Source organism: Caloenas nicobarica, chromosome 8 (assembly GCF_036013445.1).
Source record: "Caloenas nicobarica isolate bCalNic1 chromosome 8, bCalNic1.hap1, whole genome shotgun sequence".
In the NCBI taxonomy this organism is placed as follows: Eukaryota; Metazoa; Chordata; class Aves; order Columbiformes; family Columbidae; genus Caloenas; species Caloenas nicobarica.
The window spans coordinates 13,436,453-13,451,260 of NC_088252.1; the positions used below are offsets into that span (position 1 = coordinate 13,436,453).

General features: G+C 37.9%; 1 protein-coding gene across 1 annotated transcript in view; it reads right to left on the minus strand.

Moving 5' to 3' along the window:
* ATR (ATR serine/threonine kinase) overlaps nt 1–14,589 on the minus strand; it is a 42,546-nt gene extending 27,957 nt beyond the window's left edge. The window contains exons 1-17 of the mRNA XM_065640224.1: nt 14,531–14,589; nt 13,578–13,669; nt 12,142–12,285; nt 10,678–11,567; nt 8,739–8,926; nt 7,558–7,752; nt 7,116–7,342; nt 6,169–6,321; nt 5,803–6,001; nt 4,934–5,193; nt 4,343–4,533; nt 4,129–4,229; nt 3,641–3,812; nt 2,754–2,921; nt 1,671–1,865; nt 1,144–1,329; nt 535–627 (exon numbers count right to left, since the gene is read on the minus strand). Coding sequence (XP_065496296.1) covers nt 535–627; nt 1,144–1,329; nt 1,671–1,865; nt 2,754–2,921; nt 3,641–3,812; nt 4,129–4,229; nt 4,343–4,533; nt 4,934–5,193; nt 5,803–6,001; nt 6,169–6,321; nt 7,116–7,342; nt 7,558–7,752; nt 8,739–8,926; nt 10,678–11,567; nt 12,142–12,285; nt 13,578–13,669; nt 14,531–14,589 — 3,513 coding nt within the window. The remainder of the gene's footprint in view (nt 1–534; nt 628–1,143; nt 1,330–1,670; nt 1,866–2,753; nt 2,922–3,640; nt 3,813–4,128; nt 4,230–4,342; nt 4,534–4,933; nt 5,194–5,802; nt 6,002–6,168; nt 6,322–7,115; nt 7,343–7,557; nt 7,753–8,738; nt 8,927–10,677; nt 11,568–12,141; nt 12,286–13,577; nt 13,670–14,530) is intronic.
* Between the last annotated feature and the right edge of the window lie 219 nt (nt 14,590–14,808).

Genomic DNA, 14,808 nt, shown 5'->3' on the forward strand with positions numbered 1-14,808 from the left:
TATGAGGTGGCTAAATGCCCTGTCTTGTGGCTAGAAGCACCGCCACAGCAGAGGTGTGAGCTCCAATTTCTCTAAATGCTCTCTACTGTAAAGCTGAAAGGAGCTGTTCCGTGAGAAGGAAAACCAATAGCACCCAGTTTCTCTTGGATGTGCGTCTTGTTTTCTTTAGCTTTGCCCTTAGTGCCCCTGTAAGCCCCGTTCCCTGCAATAACTCCAGTTTTCTCCCATATTCTCTCATCCTCCCCTTTGTTTCACACACATAAAACATACTCTTGGATTCCTCCTCTATAATTACTGGTTGAGTGCCTTGTTACATATACCATGTTTGACTGAAATATGTACATTATTTGACCATTAGAGAAACAAAAACTTCCAAGCTTACACAGAAGTCCTAACAACAGTGACACCAACAGTTTTCAAGAATCATGTGGGAAGCTTAATATCTTTGAAACTTCAGTTACAGTTGCACAATTACATAATTAAGTCTGGAATGTGAAAATATCCCTTGCTTATTTTAAAATTAAGTTTACGCACCATTTTTTTATCCTCAATGCCCACACTGGAACTCAGTAACTGCATGTTAAAAAAAGCCAAGATACCAAGCAATTTAGGTTGCAGATAATCAGCCTGTGAAGGGGAGAGGGAAGGAGAAGAAAAATAAAAGTTAAAAGCAAATAATTTTACTCTTTACACATTCCTAAGCTTAATAAATTAAAAAGCAACTACGAAATGCTAATTCTGAAAGACAGGTGAGAAGCATCCCAAATATATACACTGCTTCTTAAAAAAATATCAGTGTTAATGAAAGACATTCCCACTGGGCTGAAGGGTTTTTTGTTTAAGTAAGATTTGGGAGCTTGTGTGTTTGTGTATGTGGGAGGTTGGTTTGTTTGTTTGGTGGGGGTTTTTTTGGTTGTTTGTATTTTGTTTCGGTTTTGGGGTGTGGGGGGGTGTGTGTTTGTTTTTAGTGCATACTTGGTACGTATCTCCCTATTACAGGAACACTTAGTATGAAACGTCAGACTTTCCTCTACTTTTTGCCTCGAATAAGTGATGTTCAGAGAATGTCAAGTTGTCCTCACTCTCAGGCGGGAGAAAAAAATAATTGAACAAAACTGAACATAAATATTTTTATGTCCTTACCATTTGTTCAGGTGATGTTATTTCTCTAGGTCCCTGATAAGGATCATCATGAGATGCAAATGAAGCCAATATTGACAAACCATTGAAGACCTGTTGATAGTGTTCTCCTATACGCAGCAATAATTCATTATGCAGTCCTTGGTAGTCCTGTCTCAGCAAGCTGCCCAGCTCTATCTCAGTCTCATTCTGTAATCAAATAGCAAACAAAGTCTTCATTTCATAACAATGAAATTAGTACACAGAGAGACAGTAGGCTTTAGACTCTGATTTACCATGGAAATCAAAGAAAAAGCTTCCCATCAGCTCAAGGTTAGATAAACTAAGTTATCAGAGTTTTTAAGTTCATAAAATATCTTACAACAGTTCCTCAGAGCCAACAGAAAAGATTACAAATAATAGCAAAAAGAAACTTCTCCATATACAATTTCCCTATCTATGCTTTGCAAGACTCAAAGAAAGCAGAAAGCTCATTATTCGTCAATTGCTGCTCCTAATCTGCATGTGTAATAGAGCAAATGCCAATTTACCTTGAGGTAATGAAGCGCCCGCTCAAGCTCATCCTTGGAGCACGAACAGACCAAATGCGAGAAGATGTATTTGAAGTTATTGATTAAAATCTCTCTTCGGTTTACATTCAGCTGTTTTGCTATGGTTCGAATAAGTGTGGAGGCTGCAGGACTAGCCTTGGCTGCAAGGTCAGGAAGCAAAACTTGTAGGGTCCGCTGATAAATTAAGAACAAGACTTAATGGAAAAAACAAACAAATAAACAAACAAACAAAACCTCTCCAGAAACCCAGGGTTCAGCTTTGTTCCATTCGTGTCAGTGCAACAATACACATCTCTGGTCATATATATAACCACAGGTATGAATAAAGAACAACTTTAATGAAATAGAAATACCTAGTAAAAATGCAGATAAAATAAAAATAATTACTTAAGGGGGTGCTTCATCTAATTAATACTGAGAAACATGCAAACAAAAAGTGAGGTACTGTTTTCTGTGTCTATCCAGATTCACCCCCCAAAAAAATTTAAAATAAAAACAAACAAACACACACACAAACAAAAAACCCCCACAACACCAGCATCCCAACCACCTACCAGTCAACTAGAACACTGCTTACTCAGTTGTACATTTCCCATCTACCAACAAGCAAATCACAAACATGAGTATAGACCTACTTAGGCTTCAAGTAAAACAGATACCTAACCAGATCAAGAAGAGATGTATCCGCAGAACAACAGCTTTCTTCATTTGAAACAAGAAAGTAGATACTATGCAAAAATCACACCTTACAAAGAATCACTCAAAGTGCACTAAATCATCAATGTAGATATACTCAAGCAGTACTCTGGACCTTAGTTCATCATCTGTCATACTTGAATTAGCACTGTAGCGATCACTGTAACTCCTTGATAAAACTGTTCCTCTATATTTGAGCTCCCAGTTGCAGCAATCCCGAAGTATACTATCTTAAAATAAACGACAGAAACTAGAGAAAATAGATTCAGATCCGTGAAATTCACAGAAAATTGTGGACCAAAATAGAAATCCACAAGCGCACACACACACACAAAAATCTAAAGTAAAAAGGACTGACCAACTTACTGAGAGAAAGCGATTTAGATCTGGAAAATCAAACACATTGGCAACCTCAGATAACATGTCCAGAGCCATTTCTCTCTGGTGGGCAGCTGTTTGTTTCTGTAGCTCATTACCCTGGCACAGAGCACTTGATACTGCCATCTGGCTGGAGTGCAGGGATTCCACTAGAAACTAAGCATTAAGAAATACATAGTTAGTATTATTTTCCTCTTTTTCACTCCCTAAAAATAAACACAAGGGTTTTGCTTCTCTTCCTATGAATCTGTTTTTCTTTCTCATTTGTCATTTATTGCACACAGATCTATGATTTTTTGCAATAGAACTGGATTATCTTCCACTTAATAATCGCATTTAATTTTGCAACCCTGGATTCGGACATTACATTATTAAAAAAATATGCAAAATTAGAAAAGTCTGCTTTTGATAATTTTCTTTTAAACAGAACTTCTGTCTTTAGGTACTGGTTATAACAAAAAAACAAATCAATCACGTCAGTATTATGCCAGGAAAATGTTGACTTCAGTTACAATTTTAAATCATAGCCTCTTGCGGCAATGGTACCACATAATGGAAAAAACAATATAGTTCCTGTATTTCAGAATGACAGCATCTAGGGGGGAGAGGAAAAAAAAACCAAACCAAACCAAACCAAAAACACGCACACACCACCACACACACTGTTGAGAAGACCATGATGAAGTCAAAGATCTTCCATTCCTTCCTGAATGTTTGTAAGGGGTTTGTGTTGTTTTGTTTTAAATCACCTCTTTCTTGTCCTCTGAGATTTCACCTTATAGAACACTGTAATTTTCACCTTTAATACCATTTTCAAAATACACAAAAGGAACCTGAAAGTATGCCTTTCTAAACTGACAGATAGGCTTTCTTACCTGACAGATAGGCTTCTTGTACTGACTGAAAAATGCTTGCAGTTTTATGGACTTAGCAGCCGCCAAGGATCGAATTTCTGTGTATGCTGCTCCAGCCACAGAAGCTGACTTGGACAACAAACAGTGTAGCAAATGCAAGAGGGCGAATGGTACCAAATCCCCTTTTGATGCCCTTAGAAAGTAAGCAGAAGAAAAAGAATCAAAAAGGAAAAAAGAACCATTGCATTAATAAAAGGACTTAAGAATATACAATTATCATAATGCAAAATTACTCATAATTGTATTTGCATAGCTTAGCTGTACTTCCTATGACAGGGCAGAAGAAAATGAGGAATATGAATCAACAGCGTAGTGCAGTTGCAAAGGACTCTCCACAAAGGCTGACCTTGAAATAAGTAATTTAATCTTACATTTACACTTGAACAAAAAGTTACTTCGCATTGCAAACTGACACTACTTTGCAATTTTCAAGATACTATCAAAAATACCTTCCAATATCTCCTGTTGTGAGAATCAAGGTATCTTTAAGCTCGTTATTTCTTGATATTTTGGCCTTTGTATAGGCTTCTTTCATTCTTGAAACAAACAGCTGGAACACATGAAAATTAAAAAAAAAAAAATCATGTTAGAGTGTTTTACATTACTGAAACAAAAACCATGGTTAAGTTAGGAATAACAACCAAAAAATAAATATGATTTCACCTCTTTTATGAATCCTTCTTCAGAGTCTAAGGATTCTAGTATGTTCTTTATGCGGTCACTGAAAGCCACTCTTACGTCTTTGTCTGGATCTTCCATTAGATTTAATAAAGACCCAACAAGAATCTTCACACTGGACTCATCAGTGTTAAAATCCAGATGTTTGCAAAGATGAGGTATATTTTCTATAAATGCTGGGTGGCATGGGTTGAAGGAAGAAAGGAAAGATTTTTTTAATGCTTTAAAAAAATATATTGAAATGCACAAAACAGTGATGCAAATAAGCCATAAAGCACTTCACATTGTTTTGTTTTTAATCAAAAGAGTAAATATTTTCAAGCCAGACAAGCTACTTAAAACTCAGATTTTATCAAGTATTGTATTTGTAGATATAGCCAGAGACCAAAATTAAGCCAAGGTAGTTTAAGAAGAATATCAATGACAACATCAAACATTAGCAGTGACACCAAGCAAAATACAACATTTCAAGCATTATTATGGCTATTAAAAAAAAGGAACGGAGAAAGGTACAGAAGTAGTGACTTAGTACCTCATACAGAAGCACAAAATGCCAAAAAAGGCAAAGTAACATACCTAGCTTTACTGAACTGGATACTTCGTTCTCAAGGAGAATAAGAAATGGCTTGAAAACACAGGCTTGCACAGAACAAGTTTTTTCATGAGCAGAAGTCACAGTAAGGCTGCTACATAAAATATCATGGGTAACACGCTTAATAGCAGAGTCTGCTAAGGAAGGTCGCACACTGAATGTACCAGCAAGACAGCAAGATAATTTCCCAACTACAGCAGCACAAGCCTCCTTCACTAGCTCAGACTCATCTTTGATTTGATTTCTGAAATGGAAACAAATATAAAACCACTTTAATAGATCATTTACATAGACATTTGTGTTTCTACTTTGTTTTCTTTAACTATACTGAAAGTACTATTAGGAAAACTTAAGGATCTGTCTCACTAAATTATCTTTTTCCTTTTCAGATTATCCTCAACTTCTGTGAAATGTTTGAAGTAACGATGGGCATGGCGAGTCTGGCATGTTATAAAGAAGCTGAAGACTAGACTCAATACGACAGAAGACACCAAGATGAATATAAAAAAGGCAGGGAAACTGGATAGATTTTAAGAGACATACAGACAAATATAATGTAAATTTAACCGACAAAGATATCTTCTTTCCCCTCCTTAGTTTAAATGTGTTAATGAGAAATGGAGTCTTCAACTAGCAAAGTAACTTGTATACTGACATGGTAAGTGAACATTATTCTATCAAACAAACATTGCCACTTACACCTATCCTGTTGATATCTTACAATTTCTGAAATTGAGATCTAGCAAATTCTAGTTGAAACAGAAATATAAGCAGAAAAATAAGTATTTAATACATTTCTTATTCGTGTGTTTTTCTTCTTGCATGAAGACAGAAAAGCAGCATTAATACATACAAAAGAGATTTGGGAATCGTACTGCAGGACTGCACATTTGATGGATGAAGCAGGAGAGAGAATCCTTTAATACAAGCAGCTCGAATTACTTCATGGGGACTTTGTAATGCCCAATGATAAATGGATTTTCTCCAATCCAGACAAATCTTTCTTGGGAAGAGAGACAGAAGGAACGCACATTGTGACTGAGTTTGGAGTGCTGAAGAGAAAAAAAAAAAAACAAACAAAAAACCCAAATAAAGCAGATAATTACTTGATTTAAACTGTTAACATCATCAATCATCATAAGAGGGCAAAGAAAATAATTTCACTTTAGAACAATCATTCCAGAGAGATATTAGGTTTTACATACTTTAGCATACTTACAGAAACTCTTTGCAGTTTTTTGACTCAAAGCTAGAGGATCAAATCCAAAAGCAGATGGCTTAAAAGAAGAATCATCAGAATGGCTGTAAATCCAGGGCAGAGACAGTAATCCACATAAGTTATGAAGAATCTGATCACTCAGTGGAATTTTCACTACAGGGAAAAAATAACACCAATAAAAAGAAAACGAACAAACAAACTTTATATTTATACAGCTCTGTACAGTTTATAAAACAAATGCACATTTTTTCTATCAGATCACTATCACTATTCCCACATGCTGATCTCCTACATTTTAGACATATAATAAAAAAATGATATAGTGTTGCATCAAAATAATCTAAAAATTTCATTAAACAGTTGACAGCATGTAATACATAAGCAGCAGGATTAACACAACTTCAGTATCTCTGGATTTGTGTGAAGACTCAGGTGGATTTTGGGATGGCAAGTAAGCTGAACTCATAGCAACACTTCAGTCTTAGTAGAGTCTGACCTCCATCCTGTTAGCTACTTTAAAAACAAACATGCAAATACTTAATATTTTTGGTATACTTCCTGCCTGCCACATTTGCTGATGCTGGTCAGATGCTCTGAAATCTTTGAGTGAAACAGACAGTAAGACACACTGCCTCTGTATTTTAAAAAGAAAAAACTGCTAAAACTTGATTTCTTAGACATATCCACTATCCCCATGTATTCTCTTGTTCAGATAAAATCAATAGAAGTACAAAAACTAGTAAATCATGTTCAAAAAGGAAAGCAAAGGAAGCTCTCTAATCAGAGAGGAATGCTCTCTTTTTTATTTAACCTTTTTTGTACAGGAATTGCAGTTCTAACACAAGATCCATAATTTCAGTACCTCTACCCCAACAGACCAATTTAGTCAGATGCATTCCTAATTTATAAATTCAATAAGAGACACACTAGTTTAAAGGATTTCTCACCTTGTGCATACAGCAAAGCATCAAAGATTTTCACTATTCTGTCAATCACTTGTTCTAAATTAACAATCTGTGTAGCAGCCTCTAACAGGTTTCTGCAGACTTTCACTACTCTTGTGATAAAATCAGAGGAAATCCATGTGAACTGTATGTTCACCACTGCATCTGAGGAGCTCAGAGTATTCTTACACGTGTCAGAGTTACATGGATGAGTTACTTTGTGATCTATACTGTTAAAACAGAAATCATACGATCAGTGCAACAGACTATAAACATTTAATATTGCTTCTAAGCAAAGTTACTATGAAAATGTACTACTTCAAAACATACAGGATTTACCCAATATTTGTTCCAATATATGGACAAGTATTAAAGTAATCTACACAAACCATAATAACAGTTACAAGAAACTACTGGCCTCATGATTTCACCATGGTGCCTTTACCTGGTAGAATTTGTTGGGGGAGAACAATGAACTATGCACAAAGCAGCTAGTTGCAGAATTACAGCAATCCCTTCTACAGTCTGAAGAATATCTGCTGTCAGAATTTCTTTCTCAAGGACAAATATTAAGGAGGCAGCTTTCTTTGAGATGGTATTCCATAGAGTGCTCTTCGATTTCATGTTTACAGGACTAAATCTGTAATTTGACCATATTAATTATTTTCCAACACATACTTTTTTTTTCAGAAAAGATAAATCATCACAGTAAAAACAGAGCTAATCCATATTGGATACAGGATTACAAAAAAACCAAATGAAGCTTTAGTTTAAATGTACACTTTGGGAGAACATGACACTAACTCTGAAGTTAAGCATGATGCTATAATCAGCCAGACTAACTTGATTGCTTTCTACAATGAGACGGGTGGCTCTGTGGATAAAATGAGAGCTGCTTATTCAGAGGACCTCAACTGGCTGGAAATCTGACTGACAAGAACCTCCTGAAGGTCAACAGAGACACATGAAAAGTCCTGCAGCTGCACAAAAAATCCCATGCAACAGAACAGGCTGACAGCTGACTGGCTAGCAAGCAGCTTTGGAGAAAATGACTCAGCGGACTTACGGAAAAGTTGAATGTAAGAGCAGTGTTGCAAAGGTTAACTACATACTGGGTTGTATTATCAAGAGTGAAGGCTGATTGTGAGCCCACACCTGGAGAACACCATGCTGGAGCCAGTTTTGAGTGCTCAAATACAAGAAAGAGATCAACATGCTGGAACAAGTCCAAGATAATCAGGGAGCTGAAGCACAGCACAAGCTGAAGCTCAGAGAACTGGCTTTGCTCACCTGAGAACAACCTGACTTAACTAGACCTGCTTTAAGCACATCCAGTGCAACAGCATAGCCACATACGATTCTGTCATTCTACATGTATTCTCTCCACTTTTCTGTTTCAGTGTGTAAAAATGAGTTGCATTGAACATATTAAACATACAGCCTCTTTAACTAAACTTCGGCTTAAAAATCATCTGTGGATTCTGATCCTTCAAAATATCATTTAGATATTTTCCTAGAAGATCTTTTAATGTGGCTGTTATGATGCAACTGCGTCAAAAAAGTTGTCAGTTGTTATTATCCACTAGCCGAATTACTATAAAAGTAGTTATCGAGTAAGCATCATACATTACTGGTGTAGGCGATTTCTTTGGATGCTTTGTTGCTAGGCTTAGTCGTTGTCTTTTTGGCGGAACTTCATCACTGCTGCTGCTCCACCCATCAGTGTCAGAAGTATCTGGCTGGTTCTGATGAAGCTCCTGAAGAATTTCTTCTGTTTGTGTTTTTAATGCTGTATAAAGTGGGCTCACTAGATACTGGAACAGACAAACCACAGAGGCACCATGACATATGCTATGCCTTCCTTCTCAAAGACATGATATTATTGTTTCTGACTTAAAATATAAAATTTCAAAATATTATGGTAACAAAGTTCTTAAAAACCTTTATGTTCAAAAATCTGAACTACAAGATGAAAACTCTCATAAGCAATGAAGTTTCCTGTGCTCCTACCAGCGACAATGCAGCTTGTACTGCTGTTTCCTGGTTCTTGCCACAATACCTTGCTACCAAAGCCATCAAGACAGACAAAGTTTAAGAGACAACAGATATGATACACATATGGGTGTACAGGGTAGAGGGAACACTCAGCATATCAGCACCTCATTATTAACATTTCATTATCATTTTAAACTAAAAGCACATAGATTTAGATTAGACATAAGGAAGACATTTTTTACACAAGGGTGATGAAACGCTGGCCCAAGGTTGACCGGAGAGGTGGTAGATGCCCCATCCCTAGAAACATTCAAGGCCAGGCTGGATGGGGCTGTGAACAACCTGACCTAGTTGAAGATGTCCTTGCTCACGGCAGGGGCTTGGACTAAATGACCTTTAAGGGTAATGGGCAGGAACAACCCCAGGTTCCAGTATAGGTTGGGAAATGACCTATTAAGAGAGCAGTGTAGGGGAAAGGGACCTGGGGGTCCTGGTGGACAGCAGGATGACCATGAGCCAGCACTGTGCCCTTGCGGCCAAGAAGGCCAATGGCATCCTGGGGTGTATTAGAAGCGGAGTAGTTAGTAGGTCGAGAGAGGTTCTCCTTCCCCTCTACTCTGCCCTGGTGAGACCTCATCTGGAATATTGTGTCCAGTTCTGGGCCCCTCAGTTCAAGAAGGACAGGGAACTGCTGGAGAGAGTCCAGCGCAGGGCCACGAAGATGATTAAGGGAGTGGAGCATCTCCCTTATGAGGAAAGGCTGAGGGAGCTGGGGCTCTTTAGCTTGGAGAAGAGGAGACTGAGGGGTGGCCCCATCAATGTTTATAAATATATAAAGGGTGGGTGTCACAAGGATGGAGCCAGGCTCTTCTCGGTGACAACCAACAGTAAGACAAGGGGTAATGGGTTCAAGCTGGAACACAAGAGGTTCCACTTAAATTTGAGAAGAAACTTCTTCACATTGAGGGTGATGGAACACTGGAACAGGCTGCCCCGGGAGGTTGTGGAGTCTCTTCCTCTGGAGGTATTCAAAACCCACCTGGACGCCTTCGTGTGTAACCTCATCTAGGTGTTCCTGCTCTGGCAGGGGGATTGGACTAGATGATCTTTTGGGGTCCCTTCCAATCCCTAACATTCTGTGATTCCGTGATTCTTCCAACCCAAACTATTCTATGATTCTATTTTAATTCAAACCTTTCTGTCTGCCTGTCTCAAACAAATATGACTAAAAGCATATGGTTAGAAAGTAGGAGCAGCTCAGATGAGGGGAAATTACTTGTAAAGTTGCCCTTACATGAGTGTACTTTACCCTCATTTTATACTATGATTATAGACAGACCCTTGTGCCTGCATAGCTTCTCAAGTTTAATATATCTAAAAAACAGAGTCCAGCTACATCCATCTAAAGAAATCTGACCACTACAAATATGTGAAATAGTTGAGAAACAAGGAGTATCAACTGAATTATGCAACTGAAGCCAGTATTTTCTACATTTTCTTCTTTGCACAGATATAGGATTTTGTACATGATCTAGTCACGTGATAAACACAGTTTTTAAAGTTAACCTACCTCTTGTTCTTCCTGAGTTCCAAGCACACTCACAAAAATGCCACATATGGTGCTGATATGGACTTTTCTTACTTGTAAGGCAGATTCATAGCCAGCTGGAACAAACTCCAGAAAATACTGCAGTATATGGCAAAAAGCAGCTTTCAGCTTTTCAGACTGAAGACACCTAAACACATCACCTTCAAACAATGCACAGAGCTTCTCTAGTAGCATATTCAAGTAGACAGGTTCAATATTTTTGTAAGAATCTGCTTCAAAAGGCAACAATGTCCTCACCAACAGTAAGAGTGGTTCTCCAAAGAGTTCTGATTCTTCAGTATCCATTTCAAGTGCTGACTGGAGAATTCCAAAAAAGACTGTAAAGAAAACACTGGCCAGCTGGTCCGGAGGTCCTCCTAAATTAATTAATTTTACTAAAAACTTCACTGCCAAAGCTTTAACTTTTGGACTGCCATACTCCAACAGGGAGCAGCCTATCCCCCAGAGAACAGTATCTTGTCTTACAAAAAACACATCTGCAACAATATCTGTCAGAACAGACATTAATATAACTTCCAAACATTCTAGATAGGGCATACCCATCAGCTGTAATGGTGCTAATCTTAAATATCCCACGTTGTCACTTGTATTGCTTGAAAATCTCTTTACAGTCACTGGCCAGAGCAGTACATCTCCCCAGAGATGCTTTTGTGCATCTCTTTCATGCAGGAAGATTAAGTCTTGGAAAAGCTGTAGCAAGTCTTTTGTTAGTACTTCAAAAATGGAGCAACTCTTCATTTTAAACAGAAAAAGTAAAGAGCAAATAACATCACAAATGTTCTTGTGCAACGTGTTGCAGTTTGGAGTTGCGGCAATTCGGAGAAGCCTTGTTATGATCCAGTTACTAAATTCTAGGACAATAAAAAAGAAAAAGTAAACAGAAAATTATTAAGATAAAAAGCAAAACCTCCTATTAAGAGCAGGTTGCTCATCAGTAAAACAAAAGAAAACTCCTTGAGATAAATGAATGTAGGCTTAGTAAACAGAGAGCCTCTACTGGCACACTTCTTCAGCAGATCTTATTGAAAAAGAGGAAAAAGGGTGGGGAGAGGGGAGTGCACACAGGAGGGGAAAAAAAAAAAGAAAGAAAAAAGATATTTTACACTGGGTAGTTCCAGACATTTTCCTCAGGCAATGAATATGTGTACAGGGTATCTCATCAACATGAGCAGGGTAATATCATTAACCAATGGTGATAATGGTAATAAGGTCAAACTCTGTCCTGTTAAATTTCCATTATCACAAGTGCAAAACTATTCACAACACTAAAGGTCTATCATAATATTCACCTGCTTATAAATACGTAACACTGAACTTACAAATTTGCCTTTTTCCCATTTTTGTTATTTTGTATGATCCCACTGTCAGAAAATTTAAATCCTGAAAATATTAAGCTTCAACATAAACATTTTTCAACAAACTCACCAATACAACTGCATTCAGTTTCCTCCTGATTTCCATGCACATTTACAAACATAAGTGGGGAAGATTTCACGATGTATTGAATAAAATCAAGCAACATTACAGAACTTGGCTGTGAATCTGATTTCTTAATCAGTTCCAAAGCAACTTTAAAAAAAAAGAGAGACATTTCTGAATTAGCATTGCAATAAATCAACCTCTCAAATTTTGTTCACACCTAAACAGAAAGAAGAAATTCATTACATAAAATACTATGAGATGGTATTACACCTGCATAATTATCAATTGCTTTATTCATCAATGAAGATGATTTTGTGCATATCTGAATTGTAAATTCTCTATGTGACATGAAACTGTATGAATATACATTACTCAGCTTAAATATGATTAACAGTACAGGCATTAACATTTAGTTAGTATATCTAACCGTTTGAGTGAAGAAGAGCAAGTAGTTAACACGTTAGGTTTTAATCACAGAATTTTCCCTAGGTTTATGATCTTGGTAGAAAAAAACCTGTAAGAATTGTTCTAAATCTCCAAGAAATATAAGCTATAAAATGGTAAATTCAGCTTACTGAATCAGGAAATTTAGCAAAATACTAAACATATCTAATGCTGCTGTGTAGCTTCATTGAAACAGGCATTTGAATCACATCAGATTTATCCAAATTCCACATAGTTAGCACACGAAGGAAACTATCAGATAGCAGTTAACCAGAAAAGTTACACGGTAATGATAAAATACAACACTTATTTATTCAAAAGCAGTATCTAAAGCAGATTAGCTTTTTGTTTTTATACTCTTCCCTTCCAGGACTATAAGAGAATTAACAGATACTTAAATTGATCAATTCACTACACAAAAGATCAGTCTTCCTGAGACAGCCACATGAAATTATACCTTGGAATCAGTAAGTTACCCTTACTATGATTCTTCTTGGTGCAAATGTACAGATAACTACAAACGATAATTTTGTAGTGTATGTTACCAAAATGTTATTAAAGTTAAATATTATTAAAGTACTGTGATTTAAAGGAATACTAAAATAAGGCTTTATCAGAATTCTAAAATCAAAAAAAAGGCTGTTTACATCAAAGTATTTCAATTCTGAAAGACCCTGTGAGTATCAAGACTTGCAAGCTGTATTACTCAATGAACGATCACGTTACACGATCCTCCTGATTTTCGATGTTCTAAGCTTTTATATTCATATAACCCTGCACTGCATTTCCTCCTCCCCCCTCTTTTTTTAATTTAAGTTACTTCACATCATAATAGCAAATACTTCATTATGGCAGTTATTGAAAAATAACTCATAAATGGTATTGTATTTGACTACTAAATCTTTGTGGAAATGAGAGTTGTAACTTTTTTTTGGCAGGAATTACTTAACTCATAAAGCAGATAATCATTTCAAAAGAACGGATGTAATACTTACCAACATCTACATCTGTAAGAATTCTGTCAATGAACTGGCAAAGTATTTGTCTTGGTTTCTGCACAACGGTATTGTACTCTTCTGGACTAGCACTAAAATTTAAAGCACATTATTTTGACATTATCTATTTTAAAATACAAAATAAATATTCAAAGTCTATCTCAACAACATGTTAAACACTGATTTTTTTTTCCCTTCCAGAAGCCTTCAAAAACAAATACAAATTGATTTCCTATTTTAGTGACCAGCATAGTGCCTATTCCTCTTTCTCTTTATTCTTCAGCTGTACAGAGTTTTATGAAGTGCTGAAGATCGTTTAATTTTGTTACACATTTATGTTTGAAATATATTAAATCCACATCTGGCTGATTAAGGGATTTATCCACATGCTACTACCAAGCAATAAATCAGCTTTGGTGCCAAGTAAAATAAAATTAAGAACCCATTTGACTTTTGGAACCAATCGAAATGACTCAACTAATTAACCACCAATACCCTGGCTAAGAAGTGTCAATATCAACTGCTCAGGTAACTAAAACAGCAGCTACCTCTTGTCAGGTCAAATCTTCAACACACAATTGTACCTCCGTGTCAACTACCTGCCTACCACAAAACAAAGCTGCAGTCTTGATGCTGCCATTAAAACTTGAGAGCCAAACGTTTTCAAGGCCTTTTAACTCTCGGTGAAACCACACCACGAATACGAGGGGCGTCCCCAGGACAAGCCAACACGCCTCTCCCATCAGGTTCGACCAGCAGCGACCGTGAAGGAGACAACGAGCAACCCCGGCAGGTGGGGGGCGGCCAGGGCGAGGGGAGGGCGCAGGCCCAGCCCCCAGACCTCGCGCAGCGGTGGGGAAAGAACCTACTTTTCCACCTCTCCACGCTACACGCGGATGCCGAGGCCGGCCATGCTTGCCCCTGGACACCCCACCTGGCTTGGTCCGTCCTACCTGGCCAGCTCCCGCAGCGCGGGGATCACGGAGGCCATCTCCAGGCCCTGCTCCGCCATGGCTCCCGCTTTGAAACGGGCCGCGCGCCGCCGAGGCGGGAACTGCGTGACGGCGTCCGGCAGGACCCAAAACTCCCCCGGCGTCGAAAGGGCGGCTGCGCGCCCCGCGGCGCGGCGGAAGTTTAACCGCTTCGTCACCAGACGGGAGCGCGGGCACGGCGGCTCAGTGCCGAGTTTCCAATGGGCTCCCCGCTACAGCGCGGCGTACGGACAGCTAAC